The 22,219-nt window shown below is 34.3% G+C and overlaps 1 protein-coding gene across 1 annotated transcript in view; it reads right to left on the bottom strand.

The window, feature by feature from the left end:
• LOC139815150 (alpha-tubulin N-acetyltransferase) overlaps positions 1-22,219 on the bottom strand; it is a 136,659-nt gene that overhangs the window by 88,865 nt on the left and 25,575 nt on the right. Inside the window, exons 4-7 of the mRNA XM_071781821.1 lie at positions 4,953-5,094; positions 2,085-2,187; positions 1,785-1,872; positions 358-404 (exon numbers count right to left, since the gene is read on the bottom strand). Of these exons, the coding sequence (XP_071637922.1) occupies positions 358-404; positions 1,785-1,872; positions 2,085-2,187; positions 4,953-5,094 (380 nt within the window). The remainder of the gene's footprint in view (positions 1-357; positions 405-1,784; positions 1,873-2,084; positions 2,188-4,952; positions 5,095-22,219) is intronic.

Raw genomic sequence — 22,219 nt, 5'->3', positions numbered from 1 at the left:
TTTGTTTACAGTGCAACAATGCGAAAATAAATATAAATGCAGGCAACACGTACTTTCATAAATTTTCTCTCACAGTTCCGTTGTTTAAAATGCGTTACGTCCGCCGAGTATCATTTTGCTCTTTACGGCTAAAAACTTTTCTCGAAGTTTCTTAAAAATTAAATTTTTATTGCATACAATGAGAAAATAGCCTTCCAAGATATCACAATCAAAAGAATATTATTGCACACAACAATATCTTTCCTGTGTAATACTGTCATTATACGCATAATAATTAAAGGAAAATTATAAGGCAAGCACAGTTCGTAGGCTCAGACTCGCAATCACCTCAACGATCATTGCGTGAATTATACTCACCCGGTATGCTCGGCTGATTGACCAAGCATCGCTGTGTTATGGATTATCTAAAAGAAAGCGTCAATTTGTATTATTAGTCATGCTATGCAGCGTATTATACAGGTAAGAAAAGTATTCAAAGCCTAAAAGAGATAATCTCGAGATTGTACGATTAGTTTCCAAATACACACCAACATTAGATTCAAACGAAGAAAATTTCTGTTCAGATATCCATCATATCCATATTTTGCCAATACAAAATTTCTTACGTTTGATTGCATTTGATAGCAATGAGAAATGATAGATAGGATTGTAGGACCGTACTACGTATATTTTTAGCAACAATGAAAAAATTTCAATTGTTTTTATATAATTAAATTCTATATATATAAAATTAAAAAATAATGCTATATTTTATTATATTCTACATTTAGAAATAAACATTCAAACTTTGCAAATATTAAAATTCGGTGATTTCAGCGATGTCATATACATTACATATATGTACACGTACACATTTGGAACTCTCTCTCTCTCTCTCTCTCCCCTCATTCCCCATACACATTATAATTTAATGTAAATAAATACATTTGCAATGCGATAATTATTATAAACATGCGTTGGAACTGATAAAGAAGATACGATAGCAATTTAAAAAAGGGATTCTGGAGTGACGGCCGAAAGCGCCTCCATTTAAGCGGAATTAAAAGTGTCGATAATTTTGACATTTCTAATAATCCCGTTTCCAACGCTATTCTTTGATCTAGTCGTAAGCTATATAATTTGTATATTAAGCTAACATTTTCTTGAAGTGACAGTTGTATTATAGGTACAAAAAGTGCAACACCAAGTAATAGTATTAAAAAAAAAAAAAAAAAATAAATCCATGGCACTACAGCTCGGGAGAGCCTTGGCCTGCATTACTATAGTAATGTGTTCATGACAGGTTTGTTTTATTAGGTGGGTTGTCAGCCCTACGCTAACTATAGAAGTCACCATGCTTATCGAGCGGGTTGGTGACTTTTTCCTGAGGTATTTTAACTCTTTGGACCAACGGTTTAACGTCTCTTCCGACAGACGGAGTCCAGTTTTCTCCGCATCTTGCACGGAGGGGCGCGGTTTTTCGGAAAAAACTTTTTCCATGATACATGGCTCTAGGTGGACTCGAACCTGGTTCCTCAGATTACGAGTCTGGCGCTCTACCACTAGACCACACCGCCGCCCAATAGTATTAAATACAATTTTCTTAAGTTTTTAGTCTTAAATTTATCTCGCACATGATTTCTGTACGTAACTTTAAACGTAACTATAAATGTTTTCCATTCTGTAAAGCCAATTTGAAGAAAATCGGGCGAACTGTAAATATCGGTAATTGCCGTCACTCCAGGATCCCCTTAAAAAAGGTTTTTTCAGCTACTTGAATTACTTCTCTACGTTGTTGTACTCACATTTGCCATGGAGCAGGGCGGTCGCGCCGCGGCGTATCTACCGAATGCGCTACGCGAAACGGATGCCACATACGGTATCCCGTTGAGACTGAAAAGCGATATATCATTTTCTTCTGTACACTCACCGGCAGGAATGCCTGGACATTTTGATATGTATATGACATATATGTATATCTATGTATATGTATATGTATTAGGTATGCCCAGGCATTCCTGCCGATAGAACGTACAACAGCAAACGGTTTTACGCCTTGCATCTGTCGCCTCGTAATCGCACGATGTTCGACTTGACGCACCTACCTAGCACCGTTCCTTCCGTTGTTTTCGTTGTTGCCTGACGTATCGTCGTCCAAGCTCGCTCTAGGAAGTAAGCTGTATCTGTTGCTCCTCACGTCTCGACTCTCTGCGAACACGAAAACGATGACAGATGAGAATCACACGCACAAAATTTATGAAAATGTAAAGACAAAAGCTTTCACAAACAAATCTGTTTGTATAATATCTCCCAATGTATGTGGAAGACGCTAATATGTGAACATCCAACGTTCCTAAATTTCGTTAGAGATCCTTATTTCATTAACTTTATAAACAAACAATTAAGAAACAAATGAAAAAGAGGGTTGAGAGTGCAACGCGGTTATTGTTAGTGTGTAAGTTATTCGTATAACAATTTTTAATTGTTAATAAAAATCAAATAATTAGGACTCTCGATACTGAACAATAAAGATTAAATTTGGCCATGAGAGTCAACGCGATTATTTGTGCATGATAAATCATTTATTTATTAACATAATCAGCGGTATAACAAATACAATTTAATATTCTCACGATCTCCGTTACGCTATGAATGAATACTTCGGGACTGGAAAGTCGGAAAGCCAATCTGCTTGTAACGTGTTGACATATGGTTGGAATGTGATGTCATTGTTTGTGTAATGTCTAATGTATATTAGTTAGGAGTCTAATTATTAAAGTTCCGAGACAACTCTCTAAGTGATCAGGAGAACGCAAGTATGAGAATTGATATCGTGATCATTTTTAAATCCGTTGTTCAGCAATTTGATTTATTACGTACAAATAACTGCGTTGTCTCTCATGGCCAGATTTAATCTTTATTGTTTTAATTTTAATAAGATAGTACATAATTATACATATATAATACATCGAACGTTCCCGCTCTACTTTGATTCGAGTCATCCTCAGTAATGCAGTAACAAATAAAATAAAATAATCTCATGTTCTCTGATGAGCCAGATGAGTACTTCCAGATTGATTAATCTAAAAGCGGTGCATTTCATGCGAGGAGATCCGAGTGAAACTTTGGCTAATGATCATAGTCCAAATAATCCAGAGAATATGAGAATAAAAAATAAAGCCGTAGTAAAACATTGAATGACAAGTCATATCTCAAGAGGAAGTAAACGATAAAATTGAGTTAATAATACAGTCATGATATAAAATGAAGACTAAAGTCGAGAAGTAATAAATAATAATTAAACCCATTTTTTACTATGATATAGCATCTATAATTTAGCGACTACTTGCCAAGTTGATATAATCAAGTATTTCGAAAATTTCGAAAAATTGTTTAGAAAGTATTTTAAAGAAACATATTTTTATCATCTTTCTACCCCAGTAAAACAGGAACGTCACATCCACGTCGAATCACGTAATTTCGTCGAATTCACGTCGAATCCACGTAGCAATAACGTGGATCCACGTACTGTTTTACTGGGGTAATGTATGCAAATTATAAAAATTTGTTTTTGTACGCTCGCTTAGTTTTCCATCCTCTTTATATCGTACTAGACTACAGACACAAACACCGGGGTTCTCTTCAATCAATCTTTAAGTAGCTCTACACTTGACGATATCCGTTAAATATACCAGTTACCGTTTCGTCGTATTAATTGGTGCCACTCATTGTTTTGCGATCGCATTTTTTTCCCATGTTTAATGCTCCATTTTCTAGCGTATAAAAAACGCTCCATCGATTTCTTGTCAACGCATTATCAATAAAATTAGAGTGGATTGTACATAATTAGCATAAATATGACTCAAGCAGTGGCTCGGCCGTCTAAGGACGGAGCTTGATCGATCGTACCGTCCTTAGCACGGTATTGACCGCAATTTTGACCCTCCCAGAGCGTACATTGCCGATTTAGGACGCGAGAGACTCGATGCGAGTGACTCGCCTCGTAGGGCGATGCGACCTTCAGAACCAGATCGACAATGTCTGACCTTGCCATCCGTATAGATAGACACCTTGAAATTCAGCGAGAAAGATGTCATGGGAGCTCGGATTGTATCGTGGGGAGAAAAATTGAAGTCGGTCATTTCGGAGAGAGCACGAGTTACACAAAGCAAAAAATTTTCAGAGGAGAGAAGAATATCGATCACCTTTTTTATATTTGTCTTTCAATCATCGTTATCGTAATCGGCATTCCAAAATAATCTCGTTTCCGTGTTGAATTTACGGAATTAATCGCATATGGCGCTTATCGTGTCATTGATAACGAAACCGCGCGAAAAGGACGATCGATACACAGATTTTGCAGAAATAGCAAAGATCGAATCTTGACGTGAGGCGTATATTACTGTAATGTATAGGTATTATCTTTCGCCGAAAATCACTGCCTCGGCACCGCATTGTTATAAGACATAAGAGAAGCGTTTTACACGGTACCTTTTTTCATATCGGAGTGTTATCTTCACTTTAATATGGATTTCACTTTGGCATAATACATTTTACTGTTTCTTATAATAATTCTCAGGCGAAAGAGAAATGGTGCGGCCTATTTCAGCCTTATTCTATTATTACAGGATTAACGAGGGAGTCTCCTAGTTTTCGCACTACCCCTTCCTTCCTTTGCTCACACGCTCCATGTCCTTGATTATTCACAACCATGAAGGCGGAATAATCACTGTACTTATAAGTCAATGTAAGCATAGAAAACTATTACAATCACAGAAATTATTGCAATCGTTTGGTTTATCATTTGTTTGCTAAGTTCTTTATCACATGTATTTGTAATGATAAAAAAAGATTATAGATATATCAGGAATATAATAGAATTAATATGGATTATTATATTAATAAGTTATTAAATTTTTCCATTTGTCACACGTAATTCAATAAAAATGTATGCAAAAGTAGTAATTACGTACCGTCATCGAAGAATCCTTCAAAAACGACGAATTTATTGTTCTGCGGAATAATCTTCGAGAGTCCATAGTATTTGTGTAGAAAACCCAAGAACTTCTCCGACGGTCGATCGATCGCTAATTTCATTGGCCTAATGTTCTCCTCCTATGAATCAAAACATTTTTTATCAGAAGTAAAATAAAGATAAGAATACATCAAGATCAAAATATGAATAAGCAAAAAAACATAAAATTTTAAATTTATAATTTATAAATATTATAGCTTCAAAATAAATAGTTGCGTTATTCCAATCTTAATCCGGGAATAGCTACTTATGGTTAGTCGTTTTTGCGGACACGATCATCTAGGTGTTAATTGTTATACCCCAATTAAAAGTCGCTATTATTAATTATAATTGTTCGGGATTCCCGCAATCTATTGTCGTAAGAAACGTATATCTAACCGTTATATGTACTGCGATATACTTTTCGTTTGCTTCTCACACAAAATGCTCGATAAGTTCGGAACCGCCGGAAGAAGCCGATCCGCGCCGAAGGCGAGCGCGCGTCAGCATCCCCACGCGGCTCGCCCGACCGCCGGCCTCCCTTCCAACGAACCCGCCGCGCCGGGGTATTTAAGTCGGCGCTCCGACAGGAGCCAGCACTTCGTCTTATCTCCGGCTCTCTGCTGCCTTCGACGAAGCCTACCCTATCCAACTTCCTAGGGCGACACACAAAACGAGGTCCGGTGCTCCGAGTCTCGACTGAGTGCTCTCAGGTGTCCCCGAACTCCAGCCTACCCAACCGACGATCACGATCCCGCGGGGTCGAGCCCACTCGGCCTCGTAGCGAGCCCTCTCGCTGTCGTGTTCCCGGTGCTTCGCTTCCTGCCGTCTCTACCTACCGCGTCTCTATAGGCATCGGACGTAAGACCGCGTTTCGCAACTCCGTCACACCGCGACAATTGCATTCGCGATACAGTTTATCGTTTCTACCGCGTTTCTGTAAAGCCGCGTTTCGGTAGAATCGCTCCTTTGTAACACCGCGCTTCACACTACAAGTCGCAGCGCGCCGAGTGTAGTCGCACTAATTTATCTGTATACCTCGCGTTTCGTCAGTTTTGTTTTACTATATCGAATAAAGTTTATATGTATTATAAATCAATTGCTGTCTTTTGGGCCTTCCACTCAACTTCCTAACAAGCGATCGAGTCCGCGGTTAACTGAAACCCCGGTCGTCTCATAGTTAAAGGGCTGAACGAAGCCATTCGTAATTATCTCGCGTTCTCGCGGAACGGATTCGGCGATTCGTTCGGCGCGTTTAGTGCGCGCCCGAACAATAATAGTGTATATTAATGATTGTCCTGCAGTTTATTAGTATTTGAGATTATTATGTATACAGGGTGTCTCATTTTTATCTTCTCCGAAGGCGAATTACTCAAAAACTGAGCTTGGCAGACAAATGTCTTGTATCTATAACAGTATTTCAAAAAAGTTGTATGATCTGGAAAAGAGCAAATATGGTAAAATCAATTTTCGAAAAAATTATTTTTAAAGGTCAAATATAAGACATTTTATTCTGGCATATTTTGATTTAAATTATAAAATATCTTGTGAACTATTGATTCTTTGACAACACTACTTTAATACTTTTATACATATATTGAATAACTAAAAGATTCATATTATGTAAAAAAAAATCATGTAATTCCATTAAAAAATGACGATGACCTTCATATGACCTTAAAAATCGATTTTATAGAAAATTGATTTTAGTATTTGTTCTTCTCCAGATCATACAACTTTTGAATGAAACATTTTTACCTGTCGAGTTCGGACTTTTCAAGTAATTCGCCAGGGAAAGATAAAATGACATATTCTGTATGCATTTAGTCAATATTTTCTAAAAAGTAAGGGAATTAAAAGAAATGGTTATAGATTCTCGATAAGTAACGAAAACTACTATAACTGAGCTTTATTTTCTCACTGTTAAAATGTAAAAATCAGGTGAATTAGTCTCAGATTAAATAAATTGAATATCATGAAAGAGCAAGATATTAATTATCTGCTTCTAAGCAAAAGAAAGACAACTTAAAAGATTAATTATATATTTATACGTGCGTACTTCTTTTAATATCATTCGCATAACCTCGCGCATAACACACGATATTATTTCGTCAGACTTTTAAATGTTGAACTTTTTGATTGATTGATAGGATATATGCTACATATACATGCGACCGTGGAAGAATGCAGCAGTGTAAATATGATTAACTTTCATAGGTCAGGCTGCCACGCCGCTGGACGCGATTAATCGCGTTTAATGCGAAACCGCGAGTTTCCAATATTAGTCATTTCATGTAAAAAGAGCATGATTAGGAAAAAACGCTCGTCGGTATTACTAAACACAAAGCGGCAAACCGTGTCGAAACAAAACGGGCAGGACGAGTTCAGTCACCTTGCGAGTTACCTTCGAGCGTAACACCCGGTCGCCCTCCGCGTATTGTGCACGATATAATGACTTTTTGTCACGCGCCTATTTAAGGTCACGTTTTATGCGCGATATCTCGGATTCTGACTACGACTCGCGAGAAAGTCGCGGCGACCACAAAATAGATAGCCTGTGCACTATAAAATCACAACCGCGTGAGAGATAAGAAAGTTTCAGCGATTTAAAACGAGTGTTTCAGATGGTATCGGCATTGATGCTAAAATAATACTGCGTTTTTGATTAGGCAAGCTTTTCTACTTGGGCAATAAAATTGTACCATCGTCTTTAGTACGTATAAGACGCTGTGCTGTATAATCGCAAGAAGTCTCATCAACATATACTTTGGCGGAGAAATTAGAATCGATTTCTTTCTTTCTTTCTACCTTCAGAAATCGTTATCTGTCGCACGTATCTCACATGTTGATGACATACAACGTCGGATACGCAAACAATGACATACTTTCGAATGACTCATAATATGAGGTGTGAGTGAAAAGGTATAAGCATAAGCATGTATAATGAAACGCGAGTTTACAGTCAAGTTTCAGGTTTTATTCCGTTCTGTAATCGATGCATGTTATTTAGTGAAATCCTAATGAGTGCTTTTTGAACACAGCCAAGTATGACGATACGAGCTCGCTTTTTGACTGTGCGCATTTCATCTTATTGATTTCATCATATAGTAACTAATTTTTGGCTTAAAAATCAAAAGGCAAAAACCGTAAAAGTAATAATTATCAACCAACTGAAATCTTGTTTAGAGATCATAAAATATATTAATACATATACACCACATACATAATTCGGTTTTAACATGAATTTTTTTTATTAAGCGGTCTGATAGATCATGGCATACTTTCTTTGTAAACTTTTTGAATTTTTGCAATATCTTCAAAATTGAAGAAAATATAGTACACGAAAGTGTGCTGTGACGTCATACTTTATATAAGTAATGACGTCATACCTTTTGAAGTTGCCGTCATCAAAGAAACTTTAGCAAGCTATAACTTTCTCAAATTTAGGTTTTTTAAAAAAAAATTCAAAAAGTACTAAAAATCGGCTTAGATTCTCTACATTAATTATGGATACCGCTTAATAAAAAAAAATGTTAAAACCGAATTAATTTTTTAATAAACACTTGTAAAACATCTGTAATTTTTTCAAAGTTTTTCGTGCGAACAGCACAAAATTTTTTTACTTAAATATTTAATTTGGATGACTATTTCTTGAATTCTTGAATGAAGAAATAAATTCTTGACGATAAAGACGAGAAAACTCAATATTAAAGAAGCATATTATTTGTAAAAAATTAAATTTCATATTTATTACGAATTATATTGTATTATATCCCAAGAAATCTGATCAAGAGACAGAATTCCGTCGAGGAAAAAAATAAAGAAAGGCTGCCTTCTTTCGTTACAGTTCTCTGCACTTGTCCTTATGTGACACCGATTTCAGGGTTTCGAGTCCTTGAGCGGAACAAAAACAATTTACAGAATTCTAAGTTTTTCTCTTTGTTACGCGCGTATATATGCTATACTTTAAGTACTTCGAGAAAAATTATTTCTCGCTGAAATTTTCTTTTAAATGTATAAATTATTAATTTTAATTTCTGCGTACTCTGCTGCTTGTCAATTATTCCAATTGTAAATTATTATTAATTTATGTATATCATGTATTTTTGTTAAAAAATATAAATCGCCAAGTTATACAATCTATGTTTGAAGTGCTATAATTAATACAAAAATTAATAGAGAATATTTTGTATTTGCCAATACAAATGTTTTATTTAGTTTTAATTAATTATTGTTTAAATAATTGCATATTTTAAATACGTGGTAAAATCGATTGTTTTAAATTTTTATACAATAATATTAATAACGCTAAAATATCGATGATACGTCATTAATATCAACTTTATATTTTTTTATATTTTATCGTATATTTTACTTGCATAAACACCCGAAATTTGTTTAAAATTAAGCAAACTTTTTACTAAATCGCATCCATTTTTTCTAGAAAAATTATTAAAAATCTTTCAATTTAAATGGTTTAGTATATGTTTTTGTTTCGCCAATAATTGATTAACGAGAAAAATCTCTATTTTTATAATCGACAACGTTTGGCTAGTGTCGTGACAGTTCAACCATTGGTTTTGGTCGGATTAATTGTCACGCCTTTTTCGACCATGGGTTTTGGTCGTTTCTAAATGTACGACGCCCAACACGGAATGAGGGAAGTTCCAGGTTCGGATCCTGGCTGAGGTAATATTTTTCGCAATAAATTTAATAATTTAATTTAATAAAAATGAGATGTTTATGTATGTAAATATCTAAGATTATATCAACTTAGAACACGACACTAGCCAAACGTCGATTATAAAAATAAAGATTTTCTCGTTATGGTTTAGTTGTTTATGATTTTTATGTAAGGATGGTTTTTATGTGATAGAAAAGTACATCCTGCATAAAAAAATTTGTCATATTTTAGATTTATAAAAAATTCTTAAAAAATATGTAAAAATTTCTCAGATACCCTCAGAAATAATTGGATGAGGATTTTCAGAATATTTCAGTATCTGCGTATATATGAAAATTTCTAATAAATATATGCGCGATTTTCTCATATTTATTCAAAGTTCTTACAGTGTTTGCTGGTATCTAGATAAAATTATCTAGATAATCATCCATTTCTTTATTTGCAAATAAAGAAATGGAATCATCTTTATCTTATCTGGATGAAAAAATACAAAGTATATTCATCTTCATCTTAGGTGAAAAATCATGTCATCTTATCTAAAAATTACTTAAGATAGTAAGATTTTCAGTCTTTCTGCTATTTCTTTACCGCCATTTAAATTAAACTAGATTCCAGAACGTTATATGTAGGTATAAAATTGGGTTGTTGAAAAAAAAATTATACATTTAAATTTTTTTATGTAAACGTGTATTATAATAACACCAAAACACAAAAATAAAAATAAAATTTTTTGTGTAAACCTGTGAATTATTATTAATAATTTTATCGACGTAAAAATTCAAGTTTTGTCACGTGATCATGAAACGCCACGCGATTGGCGTACGGGCTCGTGACGTCACGATGTTATATGGTCACGCCACGAAAATTGGATACGATGTGTTTATAGAATTACAGCTCTCCAAAACGACTTAAAATTATTAATAAATTTGATCATTTAGCCGAATTTCGACGGAGTATTGTGTGAAAAAGGCTTCGTGAAACCAAATAGTAATAATTTGCCGCAAATTGACATTTTACGATGCTAGAGTTTCTCAGAGATGACAATCGTTTCAATGCTCCAGAAATACGTTGTGCCAAAGCTTCATTATAAGTAAAATAATTACCACAATTGAGAATTTAATTGACTATACTGGCAATGATTATCGTGGTAACGATTATAATCGTCGTGACAAATCGTCACTGAGTATCGACCAAGGATTCTGGTCATTCTAAAGTTGATGTAATTTTAGATGTTATAAGCATCTAAAATTAGATCAACTTTAGAATGACCAGAATCTTTGGTCGAAACTCGGTGATAATTTGTCATGATGATTATAATCGTTACCACGATTATAATTATTGCCAGTATAGTCAATTAAATTCTCAATTGTGAATTATTAACTGGCGAAGTTAATGTTACTTATTCGGTTAAAATAATTACATTTTAATGTGTAACTGATCATTAACAAATAACATTACTACGAGATTTTTATAACAATAAATTATTTAAAGGAACTGTCGTGTGAGCTACGGAGATGCAGCTGTAGATTATGTCCAACTAAGACGTGAAGGAGATCTCTGCATTGTGAAATGTCGAGTATAGACCTTTGCACAATGTCAGGCAACAGGCAATAGGAACAGGAAATAACCAAAAATACGTTAATTACAACCTAAAAAACTCGAATGCTATGATTGATTGCCAACAGGCAAGCACAGAATTTTCAACATGACGGAAACTCCATGTCTATTTTACCTGCGTAACTGTTTATTCTGCACTTATACATGATTTCTGATTTCTATTCCTTGATCCTATTGCCTGTTGCCTGGCATTGTGCAAGGGCCTTATGTCCTGAACATAAGGTTCGGAGCATGGTCTTCACAGTAAAGAAGTTCGATTTGCTGTTTTTGAGGTTGTCTCTCCGAACGGCATTAAACCACTTTTGACGAAGTTTCACGTCTTGTGGCACTGTCGCGAACACTTTATTTGGTGTACTTTTGATTGTACTACCAGAGAGAGGGACGGAACACGTCCTATACGTTTTAATTATTGTCATTTCTATTAAAAGATCGAAATCTCAATAGATATCGTATACGGCATATAACATTGTGACGTCACAAACCGCTCGGGTAACTTCGGGCGTGATCGGCGCGTCATCGGCTATGAGTTTGAAGTAATATTTTATAAAACCTATAACTCCGTTAATATTATGGGAAAAAAGAAAAACTTTTTTTCTATAAAACATATGCATATAAACTTTTTAAATATATAATAAAAAAAATTACGTTCAAAAACCCAATTGTGTAAAGACATATTTTTGGAAGAATATATTTAGATTATTTATACTGCAAGAATGTGTCATTACACTCGAAAACAGATCAATTTCTAGTAGTAGCGGTGAGGAAGATTTCTTCTGCAATATTGAAAAAAAAAAATTAATAAGCAAACAATTATTAATGGTAACATCGAAGCAATTTTGTATTTGGAATCTAAATCGTAGCAATTCCAATCTCTTATAAATTTTCCAAATGTTAACAATATTTTTCTTAAATATAATACATCCCGGCCATCGGTGCTAATAGGTGGGATGTCTCGTAGTTCACGTGATAGACTCATATGCTAGGGATCATGAGTTCGATCCCGATCACCCTACATATTCCTCTTTAAAAGAAGGTATTCTTTTTAAGGGAAAAACAAAATAATTTTAAGGGTTCTAAGAACTCGAGATTACATAAAGGATCCCCCGATTAAGGGGTAGATATTGACTTATTGTAGAGAGCACATTTGCATCTCTTTCAATGTTTCTGTGTTATCATGCGAAATGGATTTTTTGCAAGTTTTCCCATATCGTAAATCTGGAAATAGCGTACTCTAATTCCATTAGAAATTATAGTCTCGAGATTTATTTAATAAAGTAAATGCAGGTTTGACTTGACCTAGGTACTGCAAATAAAATCAAACGGATTTTTTTTAAAGCGGTGCCAATAGAGCGCCTTTTTAGTTTAGCACAACAAATAATAAGTGTCCCGTCAAAACGTCTTCTTATCTTAGACAAAACATTCGAAAAACTTTTATTTTTGAGAAATAAAAAATTAAGGGTGTTGTGGATGGTTCAAAATGCTACGAAGTTGATAAAAACAAAATTACCTTTTTCAAAAAGGTAAAAAAAGGCGCCAAGTACACGCAATGTCTTTTGTAAATTCAAAAATCTAACCCAAGTGGTAGTTTAATTTCTCCTTAACAAAATTATTATATCACAAAATTATGTTACCTAACTTAACCCAAGTAACATGTATTTCAAAAAAAAATGTGTGTTCGCGATTGAACCAAAAACCGGCGTCGCGGCGGTTAATTAATACCGCGAATTAAAATAATCATTCTTCCAAATAATTTCTGTCAAATTCTGCCTTTCAGTTTAAAGTTGTCTAAATTTAAAGTAAGAATAGATCCGTTCGCAGAAATAACATCATATTTCCTGGTACACTGGAAGGGCAGAAAAACAGAGCTCAGTTTTTGCCTATATACCGACTCGCTCCTTTGTCTCGGGGACTCGGTGCGCGAGGCATACACCCGGGGCAAAGCGAGCGAGCGATATTTCAAAACAGCTGATCAGTTGCCGGCCTCAAGATCAGTTTGACATTTGTCAAATACGAATTTCTTCGGAGGTCGACAGCTGATTGGCTCAGCTGATTTTTCGGCTCGTTACCGGGGGTCCGGAGGATTCGAGAAAATTCTGAAGTTGTGAGAATAAAACCCCGGACCTTCGCGCGCGAGCCCGCATTCGACCAAAGTATTCTGGCGAACGTATAGGTATCTAATAAAGTCTCTCGTATATCCGTTGCTTGCGGTTATCGTGTACTTGCTTCACGCGCGGGAATATCCGTCGTTCGCGAAACTATCTGTCTGTGGCTCGCAGCATAAAGATACTGTAAATACTTTGTAAATACTGTATATAATAATTTTTATTATAGAAAACAAATAAAGTACTTTTACTTCGCCAGTGAGTGATAAAGGAGTTTGTTAATTTCATTATAGACTTTTACATACTGAGTAAGACTTTGACATTAAATTCAAAGTTCCTTCTTACTCGCGACTCCTTTGACCATGCGCGCACAATGTGAAATCTTTAAATTGCTTCAATTGCAAAGAAAATATATATATATTGCTTTGAAATATAATTGTTGTGCAACTACTTTAAAAAAATAAAATTTAACTGGTACATATCTTTGTGTTCCCATTAAAGGATCTTCCTATTCCAACCCAAGTGGTAATAGCTTCTTAAATCTCCTTAACAAAATTATAATATTACAGAACAAAATAAAAATATTTAATTAAAATAAAATAAATTTTTCTTGTAAAAAAATTTGGCGCTGCTTTTTTACTCTCGTCACATTCTTCCCTAAATTATGTTTTTTTATTTAATCAAAAATTTTAGTACTAATGTTTAAATTTTAATGTTTAAATTTTGAAGTCTAGCAGCACCAAGTTTTTTTACAAGAAACATTTATTTTATTTTAATTAAATATTTTTATTTTGTACTGTTACCTCTTAAATTCTTTGTGATTAAAACGATTCTTTGTAATATTATAATTTTATTAAGGAGAATTAAGAAGCTATTACCACTTGGGTTGGAATAGGAAGATCATTTAATAGGAACACAAAGATATGTACCAGTTGAATTTTATTTTTTTAAAGTAATTGCACAACAATTATTTTTCAAAGCAATATATATATTTTCTTTGCAATTGGCACAATTTAAAGATGTCATATCTTTTTTTGAAATACATGTTACTTGGGTTAAGTTAGGTAACATAATTTTGTGATATAATAATTTTGTTAAGGAGAAATAAAACTGTTAGATTTTTGAATTTACAAAGTACATTGCGTGTACTTGGCGCCTTTTTTTTACTTTTTATGAAAAAGATAATTTTGTACGTGTGATATCGTTTTGTGGCGTTAAGCATCAGGGATCGGCAAAAAATTTTTCACAAAATTAGCAATAACAATAAATTAAATTTTTATTAAATTAGCAAATCAAAAAATTACTAATTGCATAAAAATTAATAATATTTAGGTAAAAGTGAAGTACAGAGATTACTTAAAGAATTCATAATTACCTCGACAAAAAAGAAAGTGGTAGTATTATACCTCGAAAAAACCTAAGTAACAAGTGGTAGACGTAATCTTTATATCTCGAAAAATCTCGAAAAAATCTAAGCAGTAGTATCTTTATTTCCGAAAAATTATAACCCAAGTGATACACATCACAAAATTATGTTACCTTATCAAAAATAAGAGTCGCGCTTCAAGTGATCTATTACAATTACAAAATAGAAATGATATCTCTTTAAATTACAGCGCCAATTACAGAGAGAACATATATATTGCCTCAAAAAATAATTGTTGCACTACTTTGAAAAATCTTTACATTGTGTCAATTAGAAAAGAATGTATGATAACAATTTTATAAGATTAAAAAATTTTATTTAAATTTAACAAGGGAATACAAGATATTTAAATACAAAGTTTACATGTGTATTTTTTAGTGGTCACAAAGAATTACAGAGGTAACAGTACAAAATACAAATATTTTATTAAAATATTTAATCCAACGAGAGAATACAATTTGTATTTAAATATAAAGTTTATATATGTATTTTTCAATAGAATAAAAGATTTAATCACAAAGAATTACAGAGGTAACAGTACAAAATAAAAATATTTTATTAAAATACATAAATTTTTCTTGTAAAAAAACTTGGCGCTGCTAGACCTCGAAATTTTAAATAAGAGTTTTTTTACAAGAAAAATTTATGTATTTTAATAAAATATTTTTATTTTGTACTGTTACCTCTGTAATTCTTTGTGATTAAATCTTTTATTCTATTGAAAAATACATATATAAACTTTATATTTAAATACAAATTGTATTCCCTCGTTGGATTAAATATTTTAATAAAATATTTGTATTTTGTACTATTACCTCTGTAATTCTTTGTGACCACTAAAAAATACACATGTAAACTTTGTATTTAAATATCTTGTATTCCCTTGTTAAATTTAAATAAAATTTTTTAATCTTATAAAATTGTTATCATACATTCTTTTCTAATTGACACAATGTAAAGATTTTTCAAAGTAATGCAACAATTATTTTTTGAGGCAATATATATGTTCTTTCTGTAATTGGCGCTGTAATTTAAAGAGATATCATTTCTTTTTTGTAATTGTAATAGATCACTTGAAGCGCGACTCTTCTTTTTGATAAGGTAACATAATTTTGTGATGTGTATCACTTGGGTTATAATTTTTCGGAAATAAAAATACTACTGCTTAGATTTTTTCGAGATTTTTCGAGATATAAAGATTACGTCTACCACTTGTTACTTAGGTTTTTTCGAGGTATAATACTACCACTTTCTTTTTTTTCGAGGTAACAATATATACACTACTATACGTGTACTTGGCGCCTTTTTTTACCTTTTTTTAAAAAGGTAATTTTGTACGGATATCACGCTTTTTTGTAGTGTTACGCATCTTAATCTTATAAACAATGTATCTTATAATCTTATAAACAGTATATAATACAAGGTATGAAGCTAAAAGTGTTACGGACTATTATTTCTAAAGAAAACAACAATTTAATATTTTGCTTAGTTTTTTAAAAATAATAATCTGTAACCCTTTTAGTTGTACACCTTGTATATATTTTTCAATTTCAACATAAAACATAATCGCAATATAGCATGATTATTGTTAATAAGTCATTAACTGTAAAATTCTTTATTTATTTTTATTCGCGTGTCTTACTGAATGTTGTTCGCAACTGTATATGTACCGATGTCTTCAGGTATCGATATTTTTGATAATTACAGATGAACACCTGTAACATGTGTCTGAAATTTACCTGATTTGTTTATTCTTTTATTTCCTTCAACTAATCGCAAATTAATTCTATTTGATAAAAGCAATTCTGTTAAATTTCTCATACATAACGCATCGTTTATAATTTTCTATTAATTATAAATATTAAATAGTACGATATATATATATATATATATATATATATATATATATATATATATATATATTCGTACTCACATCCTTGAAAATTATTTCGGGAATTCGAGCGAATGTCACAACTAGATAAAATTATCTTTTATATTTTGACAGTTGAGTAGGAACATATTTGAGTTGGCGAAAAATGATTCTCTGAAACCGCACGTGTGTGTAAATAATTCAGTAGAAAATATATAATCTTCATTTCAAAATACATTTGCACACTACGTACCAAAAATATATAATATGATAACGTAGTTTTTGCTATTCAATTGATTGAATTTCAGAAAAGAAAAAGATTTAAAAGTATATAACTATGTCAGTCAACAAAGAGACATAGACGCAAATTGAATCATAAATATTTAATTGCCTGCTCATTAAATATAAAGTGCAAACACATAGAAATTGTATATTTTTCTATACTTAAATGCAATAGGAAGAAATAATTAAACAAGTATTTTTGCATAGGAATATTATGCATGATTTTTACAAAACATATTTGAGATTCGCGCAATTGAGATATATAATAAAATTAATAACGATTCTATAAATCTTAGGTATATGTTAATAATATTACGACATGATCTTTTTAATCATGAAACTTACAAACTAACGGAAAAAGATTCGTATCCTAAATGCCAATAATTTTTCTAATTTTCCAAAATTCTTTGCTTTGTCAGTGAAAAATTAACACAGGTTGTATTTTTGACCAAACTGACACTTATTCTTACGTTAACTCGACGTTTCGACACTGGTTTTGTGTCCTTATCAAGAGATTTCTATCTCATATTGTTCGCAAATTGCATTAGCCACCCACAAAGTTCTTGTAGTTCTACTAACATTGTCAAATCTTAAAAACAGTCAGTCGCTGTCTTTCGATCCGGAACGACGTGTCACCGGTCGATTCCGTTCACATCATGACTGCGGCTCGCTCTGGAGTGCGACTTTTTTAAGATTTGACAATGTTAGTAGAACTGCAAGAACTTTGTGGGTAGCTAATGCAATTTGCGAACAATATGAGATAGAAATCTCTTGATAAGGACACAAAACCAGTGTCGAAACGTCGAGTTAACGTAAGAATAAATGTCAGTTTGGTCAAAAATACAACCTGTGTTAATTTTTCTAATGTAACAATAATACTGAAAATATATGGATAGAAATATATATAATAAATAATAACATAATTAATGATGATATACAAGAGCTTTTGTTGCGCATATCGATTTTCAATAATGGATATTATAACAAATACGTTTTACGTTTATTCGAAAACAAATTATGTGTACATATAATAAAAATTGTATGAATTAAAATTATGTGTATACACATAATAAAAATGCGGAATTATTTTTATGTCAGACATAATTTTAATTCATCCAATTTTTATTATGTCTAGACATAATTTTAATTCAGCGATTTTTATTATGTCATGACATAATTTTAATTCTGCCGCTAGGGAATTTTTAAGTCGATTCTTATGAATCAAGCTTGAATTCAATGTCTAGGTGTCCCAGGTTGCCGATGACGAGGTCCACATAGTGCGCTCTATAGTTTTCGGTGTCCAGGTGTATTAATACTTGAATTCGATGTCCACGTGTTCCAGGTTGCCGATGACGAGGTCCACATAGTGCGCTTCGTAGTTTTCGGTGTCTACGTGTATTAATACCTCGAATTCGATATCTACGTGTCCTACATTCAGATTTAAAGTTATTAATACACCTAGACACCAAAAACTACGAAGCGCACTATGTGGACCTCGTCATCGGCAACCTGGAACACGTAGACATCGAATTCGAGGTATTATTACACTTAGAGACCGAAAACTACAGAGCGCGCTATCTGGACCTCGTCATCAGCAACCTGAGACACCTAGACATCAATTTCAAGGTATTAATACACGTAGACACCGAAAACTACGGAGCGCACTATGTGGACCTCGTCATCGGCAACCTGGAACACCTAGACATCGAATTCAAGGTATTAATACACGTAGACACCGAAAACTACGGAGCGCACTATGTGGACTTTGTCATCGGCAACCTGGGACACGTAGACATCGAATTCAACGTATTATTACAACTGGACACCGAAAACTATGAAGCGCACTATCTGGACCTCGTCATCGGCAACCTGGGATACCTAGACATCGAATTCAAGCTTGATTCATAAGAATTGACTTAAAAATTCCCTAGCGGCACTTTCTGCCAAGCGTAGAGAACCTTCTTTTCCGGCAGCGGTGGTAATACAATGTAAGGATACGAAATCTCTCCAGATAAACATGAAGCAATTGACTCAATATATATATTATATATATATACCTAATTTACCTAAATAGAAATCTTCCTCCTGACCGATAAGTCTATCGACCTAATTTTGAAATACGCGCGCGATATCGAAACAGGCGATACCTGCGCCGCCAGCGTCGAAAAAGTGAAAGTGACGTTTCTCTAAAATAATCATAATAATATTGAGACGTCGGCGTTAGGAGGAGGAAGAGGAGGAGGAGGAGTATCTTAAAAATAAGTTTTCACATTTGGACTTTGCGTCGCAATATCTCCGCTCGTAGGGCACGTAGCGGAATATTATAAGAGAAACCCCCCCCCCCCCTAATTCGACCTCAAGCTATGGATCAAGCCTACTTAGAACTTGATCCGTTCACTCGTTATCGAGATCTCAACATCTCGGGTCCTCGCAACCCGTCGCGTCGCGTAAAAGAGTCACGGTTGGTCTCGCTCCGCGTGTACTTGGCGCGAGACACTACCGTGTCTCTTGATTTGTCAGAGAAAAATTTCTAGTTCGTAAAAGTTAGTATTTAGGTAAACATAAATTAATTTTTTTTGCAAATTTGTAATTAGTAAAAATAAATTCTTTATTATTAAAATAATTAATAGTTTGTCAAAAATAAATTACTACTTATTTAAAAATTAATAATTAGTAAAAAATAATAATTATTTTTTTCAATAAAAAATAATTAGTCTCTACTTAGATAAATTACTTATTTTAAAAATTATTAATAATTATTAATAATTAAAATTATTAATAATTATTAATAATTAATAGTTAAATATAAATAATTAATTATTGCAGTTAAAGGTGGTTTAAAAAATAATTATGTTAATGTTATATTAAAAATATAAACTGGTTTGTCCACTTCCAAAAACTTTGCTATTATAATTTTTATTGTGATATATTTTGTTTAAATATTAATTAATCCTTTTAGAGTCTAATCTTTTTTGTGTGTGAGAAGAACATATTTAATTTATTTATTTTTTAAAATGTTAGAGATTGCTGAATACGAATATAAAATTTACCAAAATTTATTTTGTTGTTATTGCTTTCGTGAATAATTAATATTTCCAGACTATAAGATATAAAATCAACGTCTATCACAAATAATATAATGGACTCGATTCAATTAATTGCGCTACAGATCACTTTCTCGTTTTCTTCAACTTTTACAAGACGGAAATTTACAAGACATTTACAAGACAGCATATGCATACGTGTGTGATTTTGGTTGCGCAATGCGCACCTTCTAATATATAATATTATATGATATATTGATGATCGCACGCACGCACGCACGCACGCACGCACGCACGCACGCACGCACGCACGCACGCACGCACGCACGCACGCACGCACGCACGCACGCACGCACGCACGCACACGCACGCACGCACGCACGCACGCAGAGCACGCACCACGCACGCACGCACGCACGCACGCACGCACGCACGCACGCACGCACGCACGCACGCACGCACGCACGCACCGCACGCACGCACGCACGCACGCACGCACGCACGCACGCACGCACGCACGCACGCACGCACGCACGCACGCACGCACGCACGCACGCACGCACGCACGCACGCACGCACGCACGCACGCACGCACGCACGCACGCACGCACGCACGCACGCACGCACGCACGCACGCACGCACGCACGCACGCACGCACGCACGCACGCACGCACGCACGCACGCACGCACGCACGCACGCACGCACGCACGCACGCACGCACGCACGCACGCACGCACGCACGCACGCACGCGCACGCACGCACGCACGCACGCACGCACGCACGCACGCACGCACGCACGCACGCACGCACGCACGCACGCACGCACGCACGCACGCACGCACGCACGCACGCACGCACGCACGCACGCACGCACGCACACGCACGCACGCACGCACGCACGCACGCACGCACGCACGCACGCACGCACGCACGCACGCACGCACGCACGCACGCACGCACGCACGCACACGCACGCACGCACGCACGCACGCACGCACGCACGCACGCACGCACGCACGCACGCACGCACGCACGCACGCACGCACGCACGCACGCGCCCCTTACGGAAAGAAACTACAGCCAGTAAATATTACACTTGTGTAGTTACTACAGGACCCCCTGTAGTTATCACAGAAAGGAACGCAATAATCTGTAGTTATTACACGCTGTAATTCCTTTAGTGCGTGAAATTCCTGTAATATGGAATACATGTCTAATTATGAAGTGTAAAATCCACTACACGTGTAATCCACTATATGTGTAATACACTACACGTGTGGTAAGTGTAGTAGACTACACGTGTACTAGACTTGTGTAGTAGACTACACGTGTAATCCATTATATGTGTAATATACTACACGTATGGTAAGTGACTTGTGTAGTAGACTACACATGTAATCTACAAAATGTGTAATACACTACTACACGCGTGTATTAAACGTAATGCTACCAGTAATCCATGAAATTTGAAATAGCGAGCCTCATATATGGAGGGGTAAAAACAACAGTGGTGTAAGTCAAATTTTTAAAAATATTTTCTCGTGTGCATAGATGCAATTTATATATTGTACAAATTGCATCTATGCACACGAGAAAAAATTTTTAAAAATTTGAGTTACACCACTGTGGTTTTTACCCCTCCATATATAATATACTTTTACTTCAATGCAGCTGTATATAAATTATTTCTATAAATATTGTTTGAAATTTATTAGATTTAATGTATCACTTTTTAACCACATTTTATTATTTTTTAATTTCATATTTTATAAGTAAATAAATATAAAAAAATATAAAGTATCAGTGTGTATACAGGGTATTCGCCATTTTGACATCATATAAATATATATTTTTCTTATATATATTATAATTATACATTACAGATTATTTTCCTATAATTCCACAGTGATATTACAGGCTATTATTATCCTGTAATATCGGCAAGATATTCACAAAAAAAAAATATTCTACTGATAAGTGGGGAAATTTGTTTCTTAAGATGATTTTTGAAAAATTATATATTTGCGCTGGTTATGACATATGTAGACTATATATAACACTTACATCAAATTAAGAAGTAGTCTACCACGTAAGGCAGTTGGCTCACGATCCAGAGGTCCCGAGTTCGAATCCCACCAAGGTAAGGTTTTTCAAATACAAGAAAATATTTATAATCATAGACTGTATCTTAAGAAACA

Source organism: Temnothorax longispinosus, chromosome 6 (genome assembly GCF_030848805.1).
Source record: "Temnothorax longispinosus isolate EJ_2023e chromosome 6, Tlon_JGU_v1, whole genome shotgun sequence".
NCBI lineage: Eukaryota > Metazoa > Arthropoda > Insecta > Hymenoptera > Formicidae > Temnothorax > Temnothorax longispinosus.
The sequence above is the reverse complement of the archived record's forward strand: the minus strand, read 5'-3'. Positions and strand labels throughout refer to the sequence as shown.